The sequence below is a fragment of the Clupea harengus genome, chromosome 6 (assembly GCF_900700415.2).
Source record: "Clupea harengus chromosome 6, Ch_v2.0.2, whole genome shotgun sequence".
Taxonomy (NCBI): domain Eukaryota; kingdom Metazoa; phylum Chordata; class Actinopteri; order Clupeiformes; family Clupeidae; genus Clupea; species Clupea harengus.
The window spans coordinates 17,404,353-17,432,086 of record NC_045157.1 but is presented as its reverse complement, the minus strand read 5'-3'; the positions used below and the strand labels follow the sequence as shown (position 1 = coordinate 17,432,086).

The 27,734-nt window shown below is 45.3% G+C and overlaps 2 protein-coding genes across 7 annotated transcripts in view; both read right to left on the bottom strand.

Annotated features, from left to right (window-relative positions):
• kiaa1549lb (KIAA1549-like b) overlaps window positions 1-10,499 on the bottom strand; it is a 56,563-nt gene extending 46,064 nt beyond the window's left edge. Inside the window, exon 1 of the mRNA XM_042707933.1 lies at window positions 9,337-10,499. Coding sequence (XP_042563867.1) covers window positions 9,337-9,556 — 220 coding nt within the window. The 5' untranslated portion in view covers window positions 9,557-10,499. The remainder of the gene's footprint in view (window positions 1-9,336) is intronic.
• A 108-nt stretch (window positions 10,500-10,607) lies between these two features.
• The window catches only part of hipk3b (homeodomain interacting protein kinase 3b), a 47,399-nt gene continuing 30,272 nt past the window's right edge, over window positions 10,608-27,734 (bottom strand). For 4 of the 6 annotated variants that reach the window (XM_042708043.1, XM_031569226.2, XM_031569227.2 and 1 more), the window contains 13 exons: window positions 25,898-26,017; window positions 25,167-25,253; window positions 24,633-24,817; window positions 23,898-24,057; window positions 21,926-22,049; window positions 21,439-21,560; window positions 21,095-21,222; window positions 20,753-20,920; window positions 20,054-20,398; window positions 19,330-19,476; window positions 18,750-19,000; window positions 16,742-16,911; window positions 10,608-15,887 (listed from right to left, as the gene is read on the bottom strand). In XM_042708043.1, the coding sequence (XP_042563977.1) occupies window positions 15,381-15,887; window positions 16,742-16,911; window positions 18,750-19,000; window positions 19,330-19,476; window positions 20,054-20,398; window positions 20,753-20,920; window positions 21,095-21,222; window positions 21,439-21,560; window positions 21,926-22,049; window positions 23,898-24,057; window positions 24,633-24,817; window positions 25,167-25,253; window positions 25,898-26,017 (2,514 nt within the window). In that variant the 3' untranslated portion in view covers window positions 10,608-15,380. Of the gene's footprint in view, window positions 15,888-16,741; window positions 16,912-17,041; window positions 18,113-18,749; window positions 19,001-19,329; window positions 19,477-20,053; window positions 20,399-20,752; window positions 20,921-21,094; window positions 21,223-21,438; window positions 21,561-21,925; window positions 22,050-23,897; window positions 24,058-24,632; window positions 24,818-25,166; window positions 25,254-25,897; window positions 26,018-27,734 lie in introns of those variants that run through there. The other 2 variants (XM_012826988.3, XM_031569228.2) reach the window with 2 other exon arrangements.

Below are 27,734 nucleotides of genomic sequence, written 5' to 3'. Positions count from 1 at the left end.
CCTCTCTGAAAGTGTCCACTCCTCATCCCCCTCTCTCACAGGTGCACTGCGGACGCCATGACGCTGCAAGATGAAATAGGGACCATTACAGCCCTTATTGCTTTACTTCTGTCATGTCTCCTCAGTCCTACAGCAGCATAGCGATGACTGAGACTCCAGAGCAACTCTGACTCTTCACAGGTTCTGATTAATTGAGCAATGAAGCGCTGCCACTGGACACATTATGCACACATGCATAATTTAGCCTGTTCAATATCAAACTTAGAAAAGTCTGGCTTGCCATAATATTTCACTCATTGCTTTAAAATAAACTATGTGCGCAAGGGCGTGTGTCTGCTAAGTACCTCAGTAGCACGGTGGGGCTAATGTGTCACAAGGTGGGACTGATGATGGGCGTATGTTTCCTCGTGAATGCGGTCCTGGGAGAATTAGGGGAAAAAACTGCAGATTTTCTTTTTTTTTACCCCTGAGGATAGACCAATGAAAAATCCATGAGCGACGTGGGCGAACTGGGGCCTGAATCACCGGCGGCTCATTGAGAAGGGATAAAATCTCTGGTGATGGAGGAGAGTGTGTGTGTGTGTGTGTGTGTGTGTGTGTTGGGGGGGGGGGAGGGCAGTGCCACTCAGGCTCCTCAGGGGGCCATTTCAAAGTGTTTACCCACACTGAGATAGCGGCGAGGGGAGAATCATTACTAGGGGGCGGGCAGAGCTGCTGAACAGCACAGCACAGCAGAGCAGAGCACTTCTGGGGCCGGTTGCATAAAACGGTTTTAGACTAGCCTCAGAAGTTAGTCGCCCTTTAACACTGGACGTACCTGCGCTAGGCGCTCTCTCGGGTGCGCTCACCTTGCCTTGCACAGCTGAATCTGTGCCACAGTATACTGACCTACATGGAAAGCGGGTTCCTCTACAGCTTAGCAGCCTGCTTTGTGACCTCAATGAAAAGGAGATGAGAGAGAGAAAGAAAGAGAAAAAGAGAGAGAGGGGGAGAGAGAGAGAGAGAGAGAGAGAGCACCAGGGCTGGGTGTGAGCTTTATGAAGAAGACATGTAAAGGTCACTGCAGGAGCCAATGAGAGCAGACTACAGAATTATTTTTCAGTTCCACACTCTTTCCAGTACAATAGGACCCAACAATAGCTCTAATTTCCTCACAACTTAAACTTATAACCTTCGGGATGAGCTGAAAACTCATAACTAGAATAGTTCTAGAAAAAGTAGAATAGAGCTAGTCATGGAGGCTAGCACATTTCTCTGGCTATGTGGGATTGGTGAAGACGCATATGTGGAGTGTTCTTGCTCTGTGACTCGGGGCTTGTCTTGAGTCTGGAGGCTCTCACTGCAGTTGTTTGGCAGAGGGGATGAATGACTGCAGTACAATGCATGCATATCCCACTGAGTAATTACAATGCATGACTGAAAGGCTATCATCATACTCCATATGGGGCTGAGGAAATTGGATGAGCTGCTGCCATTACAGAGGGCTAAAAGAGGGATGTGCAAGTATGTTTGTGTGTGTATGTGTGTGTTTGTGCAAGTGTGTGTGTGTGATAGTGTGAGGTTTGTGTGATTTTTCTATTCTCTAAGGAAGGAGGAAGGAAAGATAGAGGCAGATAGTGGGAGTGTGTGTTCTTCGAGTCAAGCATGACTGTGTGAGGGCAGATATGTATATTGTGTGTGTGTGTGTGTGTGTGTGCGTGTGTGTGTGTGTGTGTGTGTGTGTATGTGTGTGTGTGTGTGTGTAAGGTTATGTGTCACACTATGCTTAGAACCTGCCTGAGCTGCTGATTTATGTGAATTACACACACACACAGCTCCCACCACCACCCTCTTACATACTCACACTCACTCTCACACACACACACACACACACACACACACACACACACACACACACACACACACACACACACACACACACACACACACACACACACACAAACACACACACACACTCTCTCTCTCTCTATCTCTCTCACTCTCTCTCTCTCTCACACACACACTCCCACAAAGACACACACAATGTGGAATATGATTCTACTGGTCCAGGCTCCATGGCACCTCAGCTCGATAGCATTTATAATGCATCATAACCCAGCCACATTAGCTACATAGCAAGGATTCCTTTGGACCCCTCTCAGTTGATATGGAGCCAGGCTGGGTTTATCTTAAGGACTGGTCTTGAGTTTACCCTATCAGAACGTGAGTTATTGTATAATTAAATGCTCTTTACTGCATGAGCAGCTTCAGTTTACAGCAGTAAGTCATACACCAGCAAAGTGATGCTGGTCCACTCGTTCTCTTTTTCTCACTCAATTACTCTCTCCCTTCCTCTCACTCTCTCTCACTCACTCTCTTTCTCTCTCTCTCCCTCACTGCCTCCCTCCCCCCCTCTCTCTCTCACTCACTCACTCACTCACTCACTCCCTCTCTCTCTCTCTCTCTCTCTCTCCCTCTCACTCTCTCTTCACCCTGCTCTTCTCTCCACGGTGATACTAAGCTGCTGATGCTGCAGGGCCGTCAGACCTCACGCCCACTGCGTATGCAAATAAACACAATGCCCTGACACACAAGAACTAATCTGCTGCAAAATACATACTTTCATGGAGAACCCCACACACTTACACATATAAATACTACTACTCTCTATCTCTCTCTCTCTCTCACACACACACACACACACACACACACATACACACATACATACACAGTCACATTCACACATATCCACATAAAAAATACTACACTCTCCCTTTATTTCTTTCTCTCTCACTCATACACACACACACACACACACACACACACACACACACAGACAAACACACACACACAAATACCCGTATACATACATAAACACACATACACACAAACACAGACACAAACAAATATTACTCTCTCTCTCTCTTGCTCTCTCTCTCTCTCTCACACACACACACACACACACACACACACATAAACATCCACACACAAACAAACACAAGTATGTTTCTATTGATCATGCATGTATAGCCTCCCCCTGTTTAATCATGTGTATTGATCTTAAACAGTATACTGCTTGGGCATAAGTGGGGATCATGTGACTAGTGACATCACTGAGGCTGCTGCAGTGGCTTATCTGTCTGTTAGTCTCTCCGTCTGCACCCGAGACCAGACACAGGGGCATAAAATGGAGGTGCATAGGCTTAAACGTGTCCTGTGATACCCAATCTACTAGCTGATCTCTTGTCTTCCCCATTTCAGTGCTTAAAAAGGCATCAGTATGAAATGGCAGCCCAGGCCCTACTGCAGGCTCTTTTTCTTCTGTCAAGAGATGTCCTGACACACTTGGAGGTGATGCTGTAATGCTATGCTACTGTCACCTGGGATATGATGGGCTTTGGGGGGGGGGGGGGGGGGGGGGGGCTGTGCTTGACGGTCCTATTCATTAAAATAATGGGCCATGGCAAAGTATGACAGTCACTCTGGCAGAAAGAGAAACCATCTGTAGAGTTCTAGTCGGACAGCCCTTTCTTTCTCGGATCATAATGGCATGGAATTTATGTTCTCCCAGCACAGCTGTGCATGCTCCCTCTCTCTCTCTCTCTCTCTCTCTCTCTCTATTCCCTACTTTCATTTCATGGATAAGGGGGCCAACAAAGACGGTAGTAAAGCAAAGCCCATCATATCCCAGGTGACAGTAGCATAGCATTACAGCATCACCTCCAAGTGTGTCAGGACATCTCTTTGGCAGTGCTTAGTAAACGCCTCAAGGTGCTGCCCAACTCTTCCAAGACCACAGGTTTAATAACAACCTATGCTGCCATCATGGCAGTGTGCAGGACAAAGACGGTCATGTTCGAGGGCACATTCCCTCCAAACAAAGGCAGAAGATTAGAATGAGAGATATTCACATTATTTTATTCATTCAGCGAAAGGGGTTTATCAAAGATGTAAGCATAGCTCTTTCTCTCTGTATTTTGGTGAGGATCACTTTACCACAGAAGTTGACGCTCTACAGAACTTTATGACCCCCCCCCCCCCCCCCCCCCCCACACACACACACCTAATATCTCATTACCATATCTATGCAAGAGGATAATGCTTCAAAGTGTGGGACATGAGAGCATATTTGGACTGCTTCTGAAAATCCAGTCCCATTCTTCTTATAAAAAACATGTTGTGTCAGGCCACCTCTTATGCGGCAAATGTATATTTCATAGAAGACCCTTGAAGCAGTATGACCAGTGGATAACAAAGAGGACTTGGTCTCCATCACCACTAATAACAAACAATCCCTCCAGCCTCCTGGGTAGCAGAGCAACTTGGATGGGCACAAAAGGCTGGCCATTTTGTTGCCTAGAGAGCGACACAATAAGGCTGGTCACAGGCTGCCTGCCCCGTGACAACCGATTACCACAGCCTTAAAGCCATGCCCAGCACCTCCACCCCTTCCACCTCACACACACACACCCAGCCAGCCTGCCTTCAAGCGTGTCCAGCCAGACGGGTGAGTTACGGTGGCGGGCATGCGGACCAGAGCTGGAAGGGAGCCCCGCAGGAGTGATGGGTTGATGAGGCCTGGTGCCTGACATCAATCTGTAGCCGTTTTGGTGATGCCATGTTTGTGCGAGTGTGAGAGTGTGAAGCCCAGGCAGAGGATGAGGCGAGGCGAGGCGAGGCGAGGCGAGGCGAGCGAGGCGAGGCGAGGCGAGGCGAGGAGAGGAGAGGAGAGGGGAGGAGAGGAGAGGAGAGAAGAGGAGAGGTGAAGAGAGGAGAGGAGAGGAGAGGAGAGGAGAAGAGAGGCAAGGAGAGGAGAGGAGAGGAGAGGTGAGGAGAGGCGAGGAGAGGAGAGGTAAGGAGAGGAGTGGAGTAGAGGAGAGGAGAGGAGAGGAGAGGAGAGGAGAGGAGAGGAGAGGAGAGGAGAGGATGCCCTTAGACGCGTGTCTAAGGGGTCCCTCCATTCCCCACCCTCAGACAGGCCGGTGCACCAGGGGGGTGTGGGGCTTGTCTCTGGAGCTCTAAGTATCAGACAGGGGAGAGAGGAGAGGAGAGGAGAGGAGAGGAGAGGAGAGGCGAGGCGAGGCGAGGCGAGGCGAGGCGAGCCGAGGAGAGGAGAGGAGAGGAGAGGAGAGGAGAGGCAAGGGCCGGCAATAAAAACGACATCTGGCCATCCCGTCTGCCTCCTGTTTTGTCATTCATTTCCTATTAAATTGCCCTTTTGCTTGTTGTGTCTTTTTAAGTGAGACAGGCTTCAGCTTCTGTGTTTATTCGTAGCCTTTTTTTATAAACTATCCTAAGTGCTTTGTGACAGTTGTGCTCAGAATCAAAAAGACATCCACAGATGTGGACCAGGGCAACCACAATCAAAAGATTGTGAACCGGGAACCCAGCACGGATAAAATCACACTAAAGCGATGCACAGCTCTTCCAGCTTTCCTTCAGAACCGTTTCCCTTACCCCTGGGCAGCTCTGCTCTGTGCATCGCACCTCCGCTGGAGAGAGAAGTGAGGAGGGCTGATCTGGGGCAGATGGTACATAATGCTAATTAAGAGCCATGTTTGCCTTCTCCACAGAACACATTCATCAACCGGAGCCACAGAAGCACCAGGAGCCGAGCGGATGTGGCCAGAGTAGACCCTGACCCAAGCACACCCAAGAGTCATTAGTATCTCACTATGTGTGTGCCCATTACACACCCACGCACACTGAAGTTGCATTTGTTGCTTTGCTACATACCTATAACATCCAAAATGATTGATTGAGGATTTTCATTCATCATATGGCTCCTAATGCCTCCTAATGACACTAGAACCCCTTTCCCCTTAAACTTCCTCTCCTTACGTTTCTATCTATTCCCGACCCGTAACAGATGCTTTGCAAGTACCTATACATAGTATATTATGTCTATGAAATACTACTCTGATTCTTTCTCAGGAGAACTTGCAACACTTGAGTCTCACTGGAGTCCATAAAGATCATAACCTCCAGAGTTTGTCAATTAATCATTATTTACAACACTGTAGTAAGAAAAGCTACTCAAGCTACCCACTTGGACTTGTCACATAGATTTAACAAAGCTCTATTTCTACTTGATCATATTTGCGCAGCAGCTCATATAAATATAATCTGACTGAAATGGTTCCTTGAACTGGGATATGAGGAGCATTTTAACCATTTTGTCTTTTACATTTATCTTGCTGGCTTTGGAAATTCTGCCAGTTTTGCACGGGGAACTGATAAGCCCACTAATGAAGACATGCATGAGAAGTGCGTCTAGAACACAGTGGGGGTGGCTTACTCACGGCTGGTGCTGCGAGCGCTACATTTCACTGCGCGAAATAAATAATGAAAAAAAAGAGATGACACCGAACCGCTGCACTTCCAGTCTCAAGAAAAACGCATCCCTGACGCCCATCCCAAGACATTCACCACTGCACTAAAATGCTTACACTGAGGAATCCAGTCTAGCACTAGCAAGAGAGCAAAGCCTGTCCAGAGGAACAAGCCCCCCCATTCATCCTGCGCCAGGCGAGGGTGAAAAGCATCTTCATCACTCATACACATCTCCTTGTGTACACCTTCATTGACTTTCACACCACTTATCAGGCTAATGGCCTGTGACGAGTCTGTGACGACCCTGACGGTGAACCAGGTCACAACATATTGATGTGGGTCAAAATGGATGCCAGTGTTCAGCTAATTGATGCCAATCGTTGTTAATTGTTTATTTTATATTTAAAAAGTAGAGGGGAAAAAACGTGGGGCTATGCACAAGCTCTCTTAATAACAAGGCTAAGTAAAATTAGGACTCAAGCAGTTTATAGCCAAACATTTAAATCAGTTGATACATTAGTAAGACACTGATTTCACAGATTAAATTCCACTCTATATTGGAGTACTGGTGTAATCTTACCCACCTCTGTCTACTCAATGTACTAGTGTGTTGTAAACGAACAGAAAAGATCTTGCCAATGACCTTGTCATTGCGAGGCATTGATGAGAGTGAATGCAGCTGTGGAAGTGGAGAACATGAAAGGAAAAAGAAATGTCTGAGTGGCGCAGACTGGTTAAAAATGGAGTGAACTGCAGAAAGCACATAGTGGGGCCACTCCGTATCTCACATCTCAGGTATGCAGAATGTCAGGTGTGAGGCAACTGTCGAGTTGTGCATTTAAAAACTGATCTGTAGCCGGTCCTACACACAGCCAGTGTTTTGATGATAGAGTTGGGAAAGGGTTGTCTTCGCATAAAGGGTGCATAGTATACTTTCACTGTACTCAGTCTACGAGACATTAACAAACAGAAACAAAACCAAAGCCCTTTATTTTATGTCACCCACAGAACACAAACAAACCACTATTCAGCACTGCTTGCTATGAATACACATTTATCCTCAGCTGCAAAACAAGATTAATCAAGGGGCCAAAACAAGGCCCTATATTTTTAATTGCCATAACAATGTGCAGACCTGTGATGCTTGGCAATATCCTAATAAAATGCCGAAAGATATGAGACAAGACTACCTGACATGACTTTTGCCATGGCATCAGTCTTGAGGGTTGGGAAGGTTACTTTGAAGTGTAATAAGTTACAGATTACTTGTTACCCTGTTAAAAATGTAATAAGTTATGTAACTACTTTAACTACTTCAAAGTAATGTTACTTATTAAATTTGATTACCTTTTGATTGGCAGACGAGAGGCGGTGCAAAAAACAAAAGAACCAATCAAAAACAATGCTCAAAAGAGCACATACTGCAATACAATTAAATGGAGCCTGTCTGCACAGCAAAAAGATGCAAAGCAACAGAATGAATGTTATATTCTACACACAAGCTTTAAAGCTGTTAACCGATACAAGTATATTCAAATGTAACCCCTTTCTGATCACCAACAATTTGATTAGTAACTGTAATTTAATTACATATTTTTCCTGTAATAACTGTAACGGATTACGATTAAATTGTATTTAGTAATTAAATTACATATAACTAGTTAATCCCCATTTTTATGCTCTATTTTTCTGCTTTATCTAAGTTAGTGATTTGCCAAATAGGGCTAATCATGACATCATAAACATTTCAAGAGAGAGAGACCATTTGCAGGTAGGTCATGGCCACTATGCCAGTCTGACAGAAGTTAACACTGGAAAATGAAAAGACACCAGTGTTCTCGGTCATATTTTCATCTGAGTAGATAAAGGAGATCTATAGACTGCTCTATAAATGTTGCATGTAGTACAGACCCCTGTCCTGCCCTATCATCCTTTACAAAGAACAAAGAACTTCCTTCCAATCAAACCAACCCGCACAGTGTATGCCTTCAGCGAGATTCAGAGCAGGAGAACTGACTGTGTTCAACGACGATGATCTGGGATATAAAATAAATGATCTCTCAGACCCTTCCCCAGTCCAATCAAGCCGTCTCACACTGGACAGGAGACACACAGACCTCTATGGGAGTTCCTGCCCACTGACTGACCCACTTCTGCATCCTGCTGTGGGCTTAATGCTGACCATCGCCACCTATGCCAGGCCCTCCTGTGCATTCAGAAACTATTGCAATTATTAAAGTTTTGGAGAGAACATTTTCATTCACTTGTGCACTATTTGTTACCTATCTTTGATATTTTTTACAACCACAAATGAGCCAGGTGGTTACAACCAGAATCTAGGCTACAACCATAGAATGGAGGCATAGAACCATAAATAGTGGCGATGCATATGCAACCAAGGTCATTAAGGGATATCAATCAATGGCAGTCAGGACAAAGTGTACTCCTATGTTACAAATATCTATAAAACACATATTCACGCAGTGACTGCAGTCCTGAGGCTGTCCAAAATCAACTACACGCTTCCTACACGCAGCCTTCTCCCTCTGTCTTTCTGACTCCACACAGTTCCTTGCCAATTAGAGATGCGTTATGAATAGGAACGCTTTGTGTAGCAATCGTTGCAAGAGAATGCGCCAGTGTTTTGATATCAGGACAATTCTGCATAATGCTGAACTTGCCTATGAGGTTAAACGCGATGGATGATGGTTCGATGTTTGTGCAGATGAACGTTAGCCTGCGCTGGCCATTAAGGAGAGGCACTGGCTGGATTTCTGCTTAACTTTTGAATTGCAATCAGACACGTAATGTTTGCCCAGAGGATAACCATACAAAACTATGTCAAAAGACACAGAGTAAGTAGTCAAATCTATTTCTCATCTTATTTAGATGATTTTTTTTTACCGGTCAAGTGTTTGCAAGTTTAGTGGGTAAAGTGGTGTCAATATGGGCATTTTACGCGTCATAGTCTTTGTTATGTGGTGGCAGCAAGTGCTTGATAATGTATTTTAGTCATGCCCTTACCCTCAACTGCCAGCGCACACTGCAGCAGGAGAAGGACCATTCCTATGGATACCATACATTTTCCGAACATTCCCTCTTGACCAGCTCTCCGCCCGTTTTTCCATGAACAATCAGCTGCTCCCCTGCGTATTCCTCTCACTGTGCACCAGATTCGGGGGTCCCCTCCGGAGGTATCCAGTTCGGCGAAGTCTCTATGCGCACCCCTTAGACTGGAAGCCATTTGCGTTTCCAAAGGATGCGTTGCAGCTGCAACCGTGCACAAGACATCTGATCAGTTCGTGAGCCTGTGGAGATCGCTGCGGTCCTTCAGAGGCTTGTCTGTGCCTGCGAGGAGGCAGCAGCAGCACTGCAAATGCTTTTGTGATGCTTTGTGGAGAGCTCAGCACAGTCCACCCATCACTGCGACGCAGCGTGACGGAAAGGTTTTTAAGAGATGCATGAAATATCCCTTGCTCTTTGGTGACTGAAGACCTTAAGTACGATAAGAGGTAAACTGTCTCTGCTTTCACCACCTGATATTATATACAAATTTAAATGACATCGGGTTACCTGCCAAAAAGGAGTAAAGTTGTGGTTGGACCCCTGGTGGATAGAAATAGAAACTGCATTGTTAGGCTACTAAAGAATGCAGCACATTGTAATGTTCTGTCTAATAGGGCTCGGAATAACTAGATTGATCAGGGTATCTAAATAAGTCTAGCTAATGTATTACCTCTATGAGAAATATGCATGCGTGCATACACTCAGAATCTGACACTATGTATATTACTGTTCCTGCCACTAGCTGTGATATAACATTAATGGGCACTGACACTGAACACACATGAAGGTTGCAAAGCCCTTTTTGGACTCTACAATGGGGATCTTCACTTACAGCCCACCGTCCTCTTCAGATGATTTCCATATGCACATGAAATATGCCCCATCGTATAGTTTAGGAAATGTGTTGAAATAATTGCTTATTTGTGCAGGATATACGTGGTCTAAGCTATATTAGCTGGCCTATCATTTCAACTCATAAGACGAATTGTGCCTCTGTATGCATGCAAAGCATTGCCCAATGTCAAGGACCCGCTGTGTTTTTTTTTTAATGTTGATCACTCCCATGGCCACAAGAGGGCAGTGTGTACTACTCAACATCCACAGTCCATGTGTTTAGCCTTTGTTATATTATATTACGTAATGCTGCTGGAAAGCACTACCACTCCAGATTGCAGATCACTTCCATCCCAGACAATAATGAAACACAGACTTCAGACAGACTGCAGCAATAGATTTTTTTTTTTAATTCAAAGTGAATCTTGACGATAATACACCATAAAGTTTTATTTTGACACTCACCAAAATAGTCACCTGGAAAACCCGCTCAATGTGACAAAGGAGAGAAGGCTTGGTCACATCTAAATGACTGAGAACTAGAGAGGAAACACTATCGCAAACTGTAGACATTACAGAGGGTATTTTTTCCCAGTCCTCATTCTGTCAAATATTGCACAGTGCAATTGCTACATAGCAAACTAGTGTAGCATAAACCCAAAAAAGAGCAAATCAAAAAGGGAAAAAAAAAAAGAAAAGAATAAAGCCACAGAAATAAAATCCAAGAATCCTTAAAACAGTAACAGTTTAGATCGAGTAATCAAGCCTCTTCGATGAGTAATCTTAAAATGGTGATTCTATAACTTGCAGCGTGAATTAACTTTTTCAGACTTAAGTGAGTTCTTAAAGCAACCTGTATAACTGTTAGAAGTAGATCAAAAATAAGCCGCTCAAATGAGTAGTATGGGCATCAGGATAACAGTAGCAATGTCAGATTAATATAAAGACCCTGAATTCACTTTAAGAGCATAATACCATTTGAAAGGTGTCAAATCAAATGTTAAAAGCAATCATAGAGGCAATTAAAAACGGCCGTTTTTAACACGTCTTGTTAAAAGAAAAAGAAAAAACAGATAAAATACGTTTTTCATATTCGTACTGCTGATTAGTGAAATAAACAATTGTCCCGTTGATTTTCATTAAATATACAGAACATCGGAAACTGTGCATGAATAGTCGCTGGTGATTGCCACTTCAGGAATCGAAATACAGCTATGGTTTAGACATGAAGCATTTGGGGGAGGAAGAGACAAAGGCCATGCTTTTCAGATCAGTCGGGAAAAAAAGAACCACTGGTCTTTGGCCATTCCTCAACAGTCAAGATGATCACTAGTGATCACTAGTGAGTCACTACCAACCAAACAGTGTATTCCACAACACCTACTGTTAAAGCACAGAGCAGCTCAAGAAGCTAGTCAAAGTTTGCACACCACAGGACAAAGGCAAGGTCGGCCTTGTTTTGTACAGCCCTAGGAGTTGGAGAGTGTTCAACGGTGGCACTCAAAAACTATAACTACACATGGGTGGACCTCACTACAGACATGCACGGTGCGTGTGCGCGGTGTGAGACAGCAGGTCACTGCGGTGTGTGTGTGTGTGTGTATACATGTGAATCTGTGTCGGACAGGTGCAGAGCTGGACCCCAGTGAGATCTAAGAACACTTAAAAAGAGTGCAAAGACTGCAAGGCCAAAACTACCAGGCCACGTGTCCAGCACGAACAACAAATTAACAGTATAGCAATACCCAGTCACCGAGCTACAAGAAAAAAGAGCAGGTTTCAACAGTGGGGCGCAGGTGCCCTTTCTGCTTGAGGTCTATTCTTCTCAAGGTTTTTTTTTCCTCTCTCTTTTTACTTCTGCTGTGGACAATAGAACAGTCTAGGGAGCTTGCAGAAGCTGGCAAGTAACAACATTTTTCCTTAAGGTGTATTTCGATCCCTGGAATGACTGAAATAGTAATTTTTTTGTCTATTTTGTGTTTTTTGGTCGATCTGTCCCTCGTGTATGTGCATGTGTGTGTATTGTATCCTTTTTGCATGGGTAAACTGATCTGTAATGGATCTCGATACACCACCTCACCAGCACGGGGAGAGATGGAGAAAGAGAGAGAGAGAGAGCAAGAGAGGGCAGCAACATTCTTTTCAATGCTCTTAACCACAAATTCTCAAGGCACGTAAACAGTAAATAACACCATCAACATCAGCGTGGAAAAACAAGGAACTGGCATGGTTTGCTCTTACAAGTTCTGTTTTTGATATTAAACAACTGATTCTTTCCCCGCCTTTCCTCTTTCCACACTAGTTAATTGATCAACAGATACATTAACAGTTTGAATGGGACAGAATTGGATCTCAGGTAAAAAAAAAAAGAAAGAAAAAAAAAAGAAAAGAGAAGTACAGTAAAGATTTCATGGTTTGGTACGCGAGAGACAAGTTCATATCTCATATCCTCGACACAGAAAGCAACCCTAGGTGACCCCCAATTCCAACGGAAACTCCTGCATTGACTAAGAAGTGCTTCGTGACGAGTGATGTAACAAAAGCAATCGCACACAGTCCCTTCACCAGTATCATTCACTCGAAAGACATCTCAGAGCAGTGCAGAGCCCCATTCAAAGTCTAAAGTCTGTTAGTAGAATCTGAACTACTAGAACGTAAAAAGTTAAATCAATCCTGCAAGCTAGAACTGTTACATGTCAACACAAACAAAAACACCAATATGAAAACATACAAAAATTAAGTTACATCGATACATCCATTTATATGCAGTGATGAGCCCAAAAAGGTTAATGAGGATAAAATACTGATTCCAAACAAACACACACCCTAAAACATAAACAGATGCAACTAATATCCATTATCAGCATTACAGTAGTTACAATGACACTCCAACCAATGAAAGCCAAAAATATATATTAAAAATCAGGAAAAAACACTTCTATTTCAGGTAATTAGAGAGACCTACACAAAAAAAAGAATGCTAGGTATGAACAAAGAGAAAACAAAATCACCTCATTTCACAGCTATTTGAAGTGGCAATCATTACATAGCAGCTTAATCTATGATACATTCAAGATAAATGATACGACTTATTACTCGCTCAAGAAGCTAAACATAACCTCAGCCGCTTTTTTTACCATTTAATTTACCCCGTGACTATAATTCCTACAGTATACTTGAGGTCTATGCAGAAAAAACAAAACGAACAAACGAGTAGCTACCTTGCTCAGGAAATGAATTACAGTCTTTGGTGCTCCACAAGCAACTTCATTTTGAAAGTAAGAGACAAAAAAAAAAAAACACAAAACAACCTTTACACACGCAACTAGCAAAACAAACTGGAAAATTAAAAACCCACACAGCATATATATATACTTTTCTCCCTGACGGAATGTATAAAATAAGCAGTCGACACCAATAAGCTTTGAAACAAATGGTAAAATAAAGAGGAGGGTGAGGAGGGGAGGGGAAGTTAAAGTTGTCACACATGCATAAATGAGAAAATTGCACTGTAAAACTCACACCTTTGTCAAGCTTCAGCACTAAATAGACTAGCTCTATGTAATATATATGTATATATATATATATATACTCCGATATATATATGAGTCTATATCAAATACTGCATGGTCTTTTCCGGCTAAGATGAATCCATACCATGAATCAAAGACCTACTTGCATTTTTGTCTTCATCTAGTCAAAGCCATGCCCACCATACTTCTACACAACTAGGAAAATTAAAAACAACCCAATCAAACAAACTCAAAATACACGGACACAAACAAACAAACCAAAAAATCAACAACTATTTAGATTGTATTGCAGTTTCATTAAACAGTACAAATACTGTTAGTAGTAAGAGTTTTACTAAATAGAAATTGATTATCAAACATTAAGCTATATTCAACGCTTGCTCTTTGTACACTAATTTCGATCAGGGAAGGTAACAAAAAGACAAATTATGAACATTTAAAACTGAACAGCGAGCATTCGCGAAAGCAAAGCATGCTGTTCTCCTATTAAGGAACAACAAGTAACTCACTACTCTCCAATATACACTAAATCCAAAAATAAGCACTGCACTGTACTCGCAATGCATCACATCCATGCTTATCTATGCATGAATACTATTATCTGAGAGAGTGTGTGTATATATATATATATATATATATATATATATGTGTGTATGATATATATGTATATACATATACACACACGTCGAATGCATGGACTGATTTGAATTTCAAGTGCTGCAGTCCAGTACATATGTGTATATATATATATATTTGTATATAAGTAGTAACATGAACGACTTACGAAATATTTAAGGCACTATGGGTGGGGACACATCAACAATGCAGCGATTGTGGGGACACAAACATTAAGAGCAACGTCTAGGCATCTCTCTGTTAACATTTCTGCTCATGCAAGAACACATGCAGCGTGGGGGAACAACCTTTTTTTATAATCTGGTATGTGTACTCAACACTGAAAACACCAAGGACACTGAAAAAGGTACAAATACTCGAAACGCGTAACACCAAACTGTGGACACATGTGCATCTGTTGGCCATTTTTGAAAGGGATAACTGGGGTGTTTTTTTACGACTGTAGATGTGTCCTGCACAAGTTAGAAGAAGGCAATATAGAAAAATAGGTTTGGGATGGGGCGGTGCGAAAATGTGATTTATTTTTTCTCAACGCGCCCTATATTTTTCACCTGTTTAGAGGAGCACTCATAGAAGATCCGATGAGAAAGTGTATCAAATGTGCAAAACACATTAAAAGTGTTTCTTATTTCACTCATTTCATTCAATCATTCGTTCATTCTTTGTCCATGAATTCCTTAATCTTCTGTCTCAACTGATCCCCTCCCCTTCTTTGTAATTGCTACACACCTTCCAGACAATTTTTTTTTCTCCGTGTTAACCATTTTTTTTCCTTTTCTTTTTTTAAAGCTCAAAGTTCAATTGCACCAAAGTCAACATGATTCAAAAATATAGCTTGCTTTCTCTGGTGTGCCATGGCTTTGGGCATGAGAACCAGGTGGTGGTTTGTGTTTTCAGCGAAGGCCCCTCTCGGCCCCAGCAGGCCAGTGATGGAGGTGGGGGCGTAATGGCAGCAGATGGGAGGGGCTCTCCCGCAGTAGGCCACCCCGGGAGGGGGCCTTAGATGTAGGGATACTGGCTGAGTTTGGTGGGGCTGAGGGGGAAACTGGCGTAGGCGGGCGATGCGATATAGGAGTGCGGGGGGAAGAGGGGCTTGAACTGGCCCTGCGGGTGCAGTGTGGGCGAGGGCAGCAGCCGCGGGTTGAGCCCCACGGTCACCTGGTGAACGATGTGCCCGGTGGCCGGGTGCGAGATGCTGTAGGCCGGCTGCAGGACGTGACTGCCCCGCGTGGCCCCAGGCGAGGCCAGCAGGTGGGCCATGGGGGCCGTGACCAGGGGGCCCGAGGGTGGGTATGAGAGCAGGGTGGGCTGGGCGTGCGGGTGGATGCCCATATGAGGAGGTGGAGGTGGCGGCGGAGGAGGGTGGTGGTGGCCCGAATTGTGGGTGGGGCTGCCGTGCGACAGCGTGAAGGTGTGGCCATGTATGGTGGGCGGGATGTAGGCCTGCGGTCGCCGGTGGCTGTAGTTGCCGTTCCACTCCTGGTGGGAGGAGCTGTAATGCTGCACCTGGATCAGGACAGAACACAAACAAACAGGGAAGAGAGAAAGGTGAGAACAAACCGCTGGCTGGAAGCAAGGCAGAAGATTCAGACCGCCACTGACCACACCACTGTACTAAACTCAAATATCCATGTACTCATCCAAGTTAATAGCAGGGATGCCCAGCTCATGTTCTCTATAGGCCTCTTTAATCAGTATTCAATTTCATCTCTGGCCATAAAGACCTGGAGGAGAATGAGAGGTGGAAGTAACAAAAACTAACTGATGAAAATGAGGGTGATGAAAATGCGAATTGAAAAATAGGGGGAAAAAATGTATGTGAAATGAAAAGTAGAGTGATATTAAGTTGATTTGATAAACGGAAGTAACAGAAATTGCTTCCTGTAAACAATGGAAGTCATACAAATTGTTTCAGGTAAAATGTTTATCAAATCAATTGACAATTTATCACTATCTTTCAATTCACATACATTTTTACCCCTCTATTTTTCATTATTTGTATCCATTTAATCTGTTACGTTTTATTACTTTTTGTTACACCACCCTTGAAGCCACTTTCCTTAAATGATATGCCAATTTTGTGTTGTGGATGATGAATGAAAATGATGAAACATGGCTCTGTTTTCATTACATCCCGATTGTTTTAATCAAATCGGCTTGAATTTAATCAAATCACTTGATATTTTATCATTCTATTTTTCATTTCACATGAATTTCTTGTCATCAATTAATTGTTGTTACTTTCACCCCTTATGAAGGAGCTGATTCTGGTCTACCATCACACAGCCCAGGTAGTGGACTTGATGACTGGCTATGTGTTGGTGTGCCTTGACCTGTGCCTTTGTGGCGCTCTGACTGACCTGCCCATAGGTGAGAGGCGGCGGCTGCTGCTGCTGCTGCTGCAGATGCTGGGGAGCTTGCTGATGCTGGAATGCGGGGATCTTCTGAGAGCGGTTGAGGAACTGCGTAGAGAGCGGGGCCAGCCTGCCGTGTCCATTGCGCCCTTTGAATGGGCATGAAGATTCTAAGACTAAGAGAAGGGTAGGAGAAGGGTAGGGTAGTAAGAGAGAGAGAGTAAGAGAGAGAGAGAGAGAGAGAAAGCAAGAGAGAGAAAGCGAGAGAGAGAGAGAGAGAGAGAGAGAGAGCGCGCATGAGAGAGAGAGGGGATGGGGGGCAAGCGGACATGTCAGTTTTTTCAGAAGCAGCAACAACGAAATCTCAAAGGCCCACAGCATAAAAAACTACTTGACCATCCTCATCCAGCTGCAAGAAAGGTGGCAAAAGGTGTAATTGATGCATGTCTGATCAACTCTCGGCTGACTAGTCAGTTTTAGCTCTTCCTGTCTGATGACCTTGTCAGACCTCTCCCTCGCGGTAAAAAAATGCCACCATTTATGTAAACAGAGCCAATGACGATGGTCTAACTTGCGATGATTGCAGCTGGGTAAAAATACGATTTGACTTGTCATCGAGATCTAATGGAGGGGGGCTATAAGCCAATTGGTAACTAATCTCGTTCGCGTTTCAAGTTGTGGGTCACGCCGCAGTCTAAAAATACCCTGTGAGCATGCCTAGAATAGTATACTGTGGCCTTTTAAGTGCGGAACAGATAGAAGTGTTTGAATGTGAGAACGAGCAGAGATGGGGGATGGGGGAGGAGGGGAGTGGGAAGAGGTATCTGTTTCAAGGAGTCAAATGTCAAACAGTGTTTCGCAGATGACCTATGCTGGACAAAGCACTTACATAGGACAGAGATACCAACAGAGACAGATAGCAACTCCTGTAAAGCTTACATAAGGCATGCACAACACCCTCACGCTATTGGGATAAAACATTCACAGCTCATAGCGCTCTGTCTGTGAGGCACGATCCATGATGCATCTGTGTATGTTTATACCAACATGACAAACGTCTGTGGGGGTGTCAAATGCCACTATGCATCTTTAAAAAACATGCTGAGAATTGACACTCCAGACAAAAACGTCAGTGGGGGGATCAGATGGGTCTTAAACTTCTTTGAAAAGGGACATTTTGAAATCAGTGTCAGAGTTACACAAATAAATAAATAAATAAATAAATAAATAAATAAATAAAAAAAGACAGAGTCAAACACAGCATCCAGACACTCAAGAGCAGCTGGGGCGGACTGGGCCACCAGTGACGTGGCAGCCGTAATCACCTGTGGGAGCCTCTGTGACCTATAAAGGCAGCGTAATCCCAAGGCAATTCACCTGTGAAGCAGACAGCGGCACCGGTAATTGCGTCTCTGACCCGCTAAACAGTCTTCCAATTAGCCCTGTGGCTATGGAAGGAATTAGCAAGGTTCCCGGCCACTCAACAGTTTCCAGGGGGATCAGAGATCAGAGACACATGTCTTTCTGGGTTAGCCGGGAGCATGCATGAGGAAAGACTGTGACAGACTAGGGGATCAATGATCTAGTACATGAATACAGGTCCTGCAGACTCATTGCTTTGGAGTAATAACATACACGTTGGCGATAACCAGCGTAAACAAACAGATTTTTTTTATATGAAGTTTCAGCTATAAGGCACAGCAGTACATTCAAATCAACCATTGCTAACTCTACAGACAATATATGTCTGACATACAGAGATCATAACACAGAACACGTGCGTCTACCTGTATTCATACCCATCTTGTATACACTTATCTCTATTTCCCCACTTATGAATACATGTGGCCCTATTTTGGACATGCGACTGCATGACTATACTTTGACTATGCACACAGAGTATGCACACAGAGTATGTGTATACTTTGAGTATGCACACAGAGTATGTGTATTTCTGCATTCATGCAGTAAAGGCGCTGGGTCTCCGTTCTCCGTGTGTCGGCCATCTGCTCACCTGCGTTGATGTTCTGCTGGCTGACCATGTTGTTGTTCTGCATCCTCATGGGCGGCACCACCATGGTGCGCACCGGCGGCTTGCTGACCTCCGTCTCCGCGGTGACGCAGGCCTTGCGGTTGCGGTTGTGGTTGCTGTCGGCGATGTAGCGCCCCTCCAAGAAGGCGGCGCTCTCGTTGTGCACGGAGGAGTCGGAGGCCGGCGAGCCGTCCACCGTGTCACAGCCGCTCTCCTGCTCGTCTTCAGACATGCTGCGAAGAAGAAAAGAAAAGAAAAAAAGAAGAGAGAGAGATGAGCTGAAGAGAGGATTCATCACTAAGAACGATAATTGAAGGTTTAAGAATTACACACAGACTAGGCTTTGGAGCATCACCTCATTGTAAAGTCTACCATTTAAACCACCGCCAATCTAACTACTACCATTAAAGAGGATGCAAACTGATATTTCTTGAGTCTTTCAAGTTAAGTGACCTATTGTGTGTGTGTGTGTGTGATACAGATTATTGCTTTAATGGCCGGATGAACATGTTGATAGAAAGTGTGTATGTGTGAGACAGGGAGACAGAGAATGGAGGTGTACCTGTTGGGTCGTTTGCAGGGCGAGCCGCTGGACTGCACTGAGGCGGAGGAGCTGGTGCTGAGGGTGGACTCTGGGCTGCTGAGGGAACACACGCGCTCCATGTTCAGGGTGCTCTGACACGCCTCACACTCGGGGCTGCCCTTACACCTGACACAAGATATGGGTCGTCAAACCTAGCAGCTCGCATGATTTGAACACGTCTGACACAATGTCCAGTGTTTATTGTGCTGAAACTATTCTTCTTGCACACTGAGCACAGCTGAGCCTATCAATCACTTGCATTCACGATCCCATAAAAACGACGTCAGTAGAGTGTAAATAAGGTTAACAATTAACAATGCTACTGAAAAGTAGATAAGCTAGAACAGCTGCTCTGGCAACTATGCTATTAAGATTAGCTGGTCATGACTTCTATCTCTAAGGAGACTGAAAAAACAATGAGAACATATGCAGGCCTTAACTGGCATGAATGTCACTTTGCACAAAAGCCTGCCAAAACCGTTGTAAAACATCAGTTTTAAATACACTTTAACAGATACATTCCTTTCCAGAGTGGCTTGGAACTATGATAGAGGTTGTGCGTTCTATTTATCATTTCTGTATGTGTGTGTTCCAGCACGTGCATAAACCCATGACCTTCACTATGTTTGTGGCGCACGCTAGTTTATGACATAAGCACAATGACAACAAATTTCCCCATCTTCCGTGCAAGCGGTTGACTTACTCCCCGATCGAGTGCCTCTGTGGCTGGTCCTCCTCGTCTGTGTCCGAGCTGATGCTAATGACACTGACCGCCGGGCTCGGTGAGTCGGCGATCACCATGGCCTGCCGCTGCTGTTTCTTCGCCACCACCAGCTCCTCTTCCTCCTCCTCCTCCACCTTGCAACAGCTGGGCTCTTCCTCCTCCACGCTTGTGTCTGTCCGGTCCGACACGCGCTCTCTGCGCTCAGCCTCCGCGTAGTTCCGTCGCTCTACGGTCTCCACTTCCACGTTCTTGATGACGGGGGCCATCTTTGGGCCCTGGTACACTGAGCTTTGGGTGTTTGTGCTGTGTGTGAAGTTGTTGCTCCTGCCCAGAGAATAAACACACACGCCACAGCAGGTGATTACATCATAACTCAATCGGACTCAAGAACGATCACATCTATCAAAACATTTTAGGATACCAAAAGGCAAATCATATTTAAACAGCCGACAATAGACAAAGGGTGAATGTGTTTCTCAGTCTGTTTTCAATCTTGCTCTCCAGCACAGTGTTTACTCAACATGTCAGCATACTGGCACTGCTGTAGTTGCTCGGCTAACAGAAACCTTGTGTGTGTGTGTGTGTGTGTGTGTGTGTGTGTGTGTGTGTGTGTGTGTGTGTGTGTGTGTGAGGCTGTCGGAGCTGGCAATGGGCTAGTGCAATGGGAGAAAACCGAACCTGTTGACACAGGGCTTGTTGCGTTTGTTAGCGGCGGGCTGAGGCCACACCACATGGGCGATGCCTATGCTGATGGGCTGGTGGGCTGACATGGTCATTTGGTTGGTTAGGAGTGGTTGGGGGTGGGGCAGCATGGAGCTGTAATGGTTGCCATGGGGACGAACTTTCCTGTGAAGACAAGAAAAACAAAAAAGGTGTGATGACGTTTTATGGGAGGTGGGGGAGAGAAAATAGTCAATTAGAGAGGATGGCAACAGCATGGCAATGCATGCGACCAAGTACAGTGGACAGAAATAGGCAACACACACACACACACACACACACACACACACACACACTCACCCCCAGTCTGCCAGTCTCGGTGGACCCGCCACAGAGTCCGAGGCTAGCGAGGTGGGCGGTGGGGCCACCGGCGTCACCTGCTGCCAGGCTGGGACCAGGATTTGCTGGCCGCGATTGGACCAAGCCTGCTAAAAAAAAGTAGGAGTATTTTCACTGCCAATTGAAGCAGTAGGCCGTGCCAACACTGCTGTAAAATCATACACCACTGCAAGGGCATGGCAATGGCATTGAAAAAAGGGACATTTTAATAGACACTGGAGTCCAATGTCCAATGCATGATTTCAACTGGCTTTAGAGCAGGGGTGGACAAAACACAGAGATCTGGCCATGGACCTTGACCTCACCTGAGTGATAACTCCCTGTCGGATCTGTATGGGCTGAATGGTGGGGGCTTGGGTGACCATTGGAACCGTGCTCTCCATGCGGACAGAGTAGCCCGCCGGTTTGCCGGGGTTGGTGGGGATTCCTGTCAACAACACAAAACAAAACAAATCAACTGAGTTACAATACATCACAGACTACTTATGCAGTTACATGCAACACAATAGGAATTTCCCCTTGTGTTTTTCCCTTTGGTTTATTTATGCACCAAAAATACCCATCGGACCAGCCTTCCTTTAAAAGCTTCCTTTAAAAAGAGCATATATCTGGCATCTAAAATGCACCTCCTATGAACCACTTGAACTTCCACAGCTACAATTCAAAGGCATGACACCACATTTAAAAAAAAAGACACAAAAAAATACCTAGCAACGAGTAACTGCTTGATAATTATAGAGCTCTTTCATGGGTGAAAGTCCCCAGCATTCCACCAAGGGTAATGGAATGTACCTTGCATGTTTGGAGGACATAAGATGAGTGCCTGCTGGAACGAGTCAGTGCAGCCGAATTGCGCATTTCCTGTCTGCAGCGCTATCCCAGGGTGCATCACTGAAGGGCCTGATGGGGCCATAGCCTAAAAAAACATGAGAAAATTGAAGCAGTAAGACTCGGTGTGACACACGCAGTTCAATTTTCCAGAAATGAGTGAAGGTAGAACACAAGAGAAAGGAAGCTGTGACTGCAACTCTCCTCCTTCTGGGTGATATTTACACTTTGGTATGACTGGGTGCTCTCTAAAATTAGCTTACAGACATGGAAGTGATTTTGTAACCATGCAAAACATTACGTCACAAAACAATCATGTCACAGTTTAACTCAACTATTCAACTCAACCTCCAACAGAAATAGTGGAACTGTGTACCACTTCAATGAGTAACTTCGTACACGTGCATTGACAGCTATGATAGACAATACATGAAAGAGAATGCACAAATGATAGCAGCTGGAACTAGTACTGCTTGGCAGGAATGTGTTTATATCTTCACTGTACAGTACATAGTTTTCCACTCTGTAAATGCCAGTTGCTTCGCATTGCTACTCAGTATTTTTTTATGTGGTCTAATGCTATAGTTACAATGCACCATAGGTGTGGTCAAGCTAAGCGTTAGCCTAAGTAACTTATTTATAAAAAGAAGGAGTACAGACAGGAGGAGGCTCCAAGTCAGTCAAATTCATCTGGCAGCAGTGCTGCTAAATGCCCTGTAGAGGGCACTGTCACAGCTTTCTGAGGAATGTTGAGAGAACAGCCACACATCTGAAAAACAGCCTCTGGCTCGAAGTTCACTCGCTCCTGTGTAACTGTTTAATCAGGGGTTTAATCAGGGTTTAATTATGGCCATAATGCCATGGCAGCTATAACGTCATCAAAGTGTTGTGTGGACTCCAGTGCTGGATGAAGAACTAAAGGTGGTACCCTATTCCCAATGATTTCACCCACTAGGATTGTTTTTTCTTTTTTTTCATGGAGTAATTATGAGCAGCCCACGTGTTTTTCTCCCCCCATAACAATCTGAATTGGCCGTAATCTAGGCTCACCTATGCCAATGATGAAAATGTGATTTGCATTGAGGCCTCTGACGCACAAAGGGCCACACATGTGACCAAAGCGTTCCTTCATGTTCCTCTATTTGATTATTTGGGCAGAAAGGACTCCTTGAGCAAAACCCCAAATCCTGGCAAGTCCATATCATAACAGCTACCAGAGGAGAGCAATCCAAAACAGCAATGCAAAAAAAAAAAAAATCAAGAATGACTACAAACCAGGACCCCACTCTACTCCCCTGGCAACCAAAACGCACGCTCTCAGCGTTGCCATAACGTCAGCACGCTGCCATGGCAACGGAGTGTCGGAGCAACGCAATAAGGTGACACATTGGCTCGACCTGTGAGAACAATGGTGGAGAGGTAAATAAGCTGGCGTCACTGGAGGCAGCAGCGTGCGGGCGGATTGACATCAGCACCCATCTGGCTTCTGGAGGATGCGGGCAGCCGCGATACTGCTTCCAGGAAGAGGGCAGACACCTCTGACGCGTTTTTGAAAACGTGTCGGCGGTGATGGCCCTCCCTTAACCAAAACATGCTCAGACGCCCAAAAAACGCCTCGAGGCGAGCACAATGGAGACATGTTTCTCGCCTGGGTTTGGAATTCACTCATGTGATTCTCTTGTCAAGCCTCTGACACAACAAACAGCAGAGCACAACCACCCAAGAGAAGTCAACATTGTCATTTTATAGGCTGTAATGACGATTGAGCGGTTATAAGGATAAAAAGGGTGATGGCAAGGCCATTAAAAAAAACGGGAAAAACTGGCGCTTTGGTTTCCGGAGGCGATGGAACACCCAGCGCTAATCCACTCCAGAAGTGTCTACATTTAGCTGACGCTGCTATGCAAGGCTAATGAAAAGGTTAGGTGACATTTACCTGTGTGTGACAGCCAGCCATTTTGCTGAATGGCACAGTGAGGGTGGGCCCTGCGGTGGTGGTCACTGGGCGGATATAGGTGGCCTTATTGCGGTTAATAGTGTCATGCACGCCAGGCCGTGACAGACAAACGTCCATGATGTGGAAACAGGACTTCACACTGCAGAGAGGAGAGGAGGAGAGAAGAGAAGAGAAGATTATACATCAGAAATGGGGGTTAGATTCACACGACACTGGATTCAAGGTTCATCTATTCCCAGCATCAACAGAGCTACATCATTAAATGGAAGTCTTTGAGAGTGAAGTTTAAATCAGGGGTATCCAACTGTTCCAAAAAAAACCTACACCCCCACAAAGCACAGACCAATTACAGCAGATCTGATTCAGCTAATGAAAGTCTTAAGGAGGCTCTACACCCACTAATGCTTTCAACTAGAAACAGCAGGGAGAAATCAGTGTCAGAATGACTTTATCCAAAACGAACACAGATCACATGGGCATGCTGACGTGTGTGTTAGGGCATTCTAACTCTGGTTCAGGTGTGACTTTGGCTTTGAACTTCATGGCTCAGTTGTGTTTTAACAGGAAGACAAATGGGGTTCAGGTGTGTTTGTGGGGGGAATAAATCACTCTTTCAGGTGTTTTACTGTCTTGAGGGGCAGCTGTGTGCGTATGTGTGTGTGTGTGTGTGTGTGTGTGTGTGTGTGTGTGTGTGTGTGTGTATGCGTTGCTCACTGGTTGCTGTGGGGGAAATCCAACAGGTGCTGCATTGTGACAAAGGGGTGGTTGAGCGCTTCACTTGGGGTGATCCTCTTCTCTGCGTCAATAAACAACATCTTCTTCAGCAAGCTCACAAACTCTCCACGGTCCACTTTCTCTGCCAACAAGTCACTGCCTTCCAAATTCATCACCAAATTCACCTGCAGGATAGTTCAACAGAGAAAAACAGAGCAGCACAGGTCAACACTACACTCATTTCTGAAAACAGCTCAGGGGTATTTTCAGACATGGTGTCTCTGTTCGTTGTTTTTGTCAAATATGAATTGCAAACAGTGAGGGAATGACTAATTTAGACTTGTTTTTCATCCAGCACCCATACTTGATCAAATTCAGATCAGATAAGACCCAAAAGCTAACAACAGTTGAATCAAGCCCCTTGTGTGTGTGTGTGTGTGTGTGTGTGTGTGTGTGTGTGTGTGTGTCATTTATTATGAGCAGAAACAGACTTCAGCTACTCTGGATGTCAAAATGCAGTGAACTGGGACATACGTGCGCAATATCATCCAAACAGCTGAAGATGTACTTCCTGGCTTCCTTTGATTTCATCCCCGTCTCCGTCTCGTGATCCTCTGTGGACTGCGGGGAAAAGGGGGGGGGGGGAGACAGGAAATAAGACTGAACATTCAGCAAGATGGCAGGGCTTACAGACACATCCGCATGACAAAGCCTGCGGAAAGGCCATGACTAAGAATGGATGAAGTAGGCCAAACGGTACTGTGCAGAGTCCCTCTGTTAGGCAGAACAGTAGGGGTAGTGTTTTGTTGCAGGTTAAGGGGCCTTAAGAGTGTGTGTGTGTGTGGTGTGTGCGAGCGAGAGAGAGAGCGAAAGAGTGAGAGACAGTGAGAGAGAGAGCGAAAGAGTGAGAAAGAGAGAGAGAGAGAAAGAGTGAGAGAGAGAGTGAGCGTGAGAGAGTGTGTGAGTGAGTGAGTGAGAGAGAGAGGGGGGGGTGAGAGAGAGAGGGAGGGGGAGAGAGAGAGGGAGGGGGGAGAGAGGGAGGGGGGGGAGTGAGAGAGAGAGGGAGGGAGTGAGAGAGAGAGGGAGGGGGGAGAGAGAGAGAGAGAGAGAGAGGGAGTGAGAGAGAGAGGGAGGGGGAGAGAGAGAGAGAGAGAGAGAGAGAGTGAGTGAGTGTGAGCGAGTGAGAGACTGAGAGACAGAGAGTGTGTGTGTGTGTGTGTGTGTGTGTGTGTGTGTGAGAGAGTTTTTCGGGGTGGTGGCCTCACTTTCAGTCTCCACGCTGCATAGGGGGAATCTGACTCCCGGCAGAAGAAGCGAGACGTCTTTGTCCCCACTTTCAACAGGTGCTCCCCGGGCAACCCCTGCGTCTGAGAAATGTAACGTATCTGGAGAGGGGAGGACACAGATACACACGGGTTCATTCGCTGAAGATCAACACAAGCGCGGCTGCAAAGGAAACACACTATTCACTATTAATCGAAACCCCTGAGGGGAGGCGGTGTGGCATCAGACACCCAATGTGAGCGGTAAGGGGCCTGAGACACACTCTACCAACAGCAGAAAAACAGTCAGATGGAAGACAGTGTGTGTGTATATGTATTTGTGTGTATGTGCGTCTGTGTGTGTGTTTGAGAGACACAGGGAGAAAGAGTGTGTGTGTGTCTGTGTGACAGAGAGAGAGAGACAGAGTGTGTGTGTGTGTGAGAAGGGGAGTGAGAGACATAGAGAGTGAGTGAGTGTGTGTGATCTGACGTCAGTGGCATCTGTGTGTGAGGAACAACATCCATTAGAGGTGCGCTGTGGTAGTGACAGTGAGGCGGCTCAGTGGGCCTCAGGAATTTCAGAGGCTCTGGCCACAGGCGCACTTCATCTTTAACCTTTAACCTCTGAGGAGCACCCTGGCCATCAAACTCCCAGAAGGTAAACATACACACATGACTCAAGTCTGCATTTGTGTGTGTGTGTGTGTGTGTGTGTTTGTGTGTGTGTGTGTGTGTGTGTGTGTGTGTGGACCTTGGTCTGGGTTTGTGTGTCAAGGGTTGTTCAGGAAGGTAAACATGTCTTCACAGTAAAAACACAGGAGCACCATCTATCTATGTCTATGGATGGCATGAAAAATGCACCAAAAAACCTTGGGGGTTGGGGGTGTTCGTAGTAGTCAGTCGCAGTGGCAGCATCACACACCATACAGGCCTACAGGCCTGAGTGCCAATGGACACCAGGGTTCAAGTCTGTCGTTTCGCAATTCTACTCCTCTTCATCTCATTTCCTAAATAGATCTTCTGAATAAAGGCTAAAAAAAAACCTTCATGAGAAAGCTGCTAAAATGAATGGCGGCAACACACACGCATACACAAAGAATTCCGAGGGCCAGAAGTGAGCGACGTTTCCTGGTATAAATGTTTTGATTGGCACGTTCAGCGCCACTCCGCACGTCCCCACTGGCACTAAGACAGAAGAGGGAGAGTCTGTTACATCACCATCTCCTCTCATCTCCTCCCCAGTCTCCTTCCACTCTCTCCCCCTCATCTATGCAAGTCAGACACAGCGATACCCAGCTCCCTGCATTACATCCACCGCACATCCAGACCTCGAGCTCATTAAATCAACACTCTTGATGTTTATTTTTTCTTTTTCTCCTTTCTCTCCCTCTTCTAGTATTCTCTAGAAGAGGGAGAGAAGTAGGGAGAGAAGTATTCTCTCATTCTCTACCTTTGTCAGCTCGGATAAACGAACACGGACTCCCACAAAGGTCAACAATCCATCACAGGCAGGCCAAACACAACAGCCACCCCTTGTTCCCCCTCGGCTCTAGTGTTCGGCTCTGCTCTTGCCCCTCTCAGTTGCGCTGCACTGACTCCACTCTCTTTGCCAGCTTGTGTAACCTTGTGTGCGTGCTTTTACATCCGTGACATCAGAAGGAGACTGAGGCATGAAAACACTTGGAGGGTGACAATCTGCAGGTGTGTGTGTGAGAGAGAGAGAGAGAGAGAGAGAGGGTGTGTGTGTGTCTGTGTGTGTGTGTGTGAGAGAGAGAGAGAGAAAGAAAGAAAGAAAGAAAGAAAGAGAGAGAGAGGGTGTGTGTGTGTGTGTGTGCGTCCC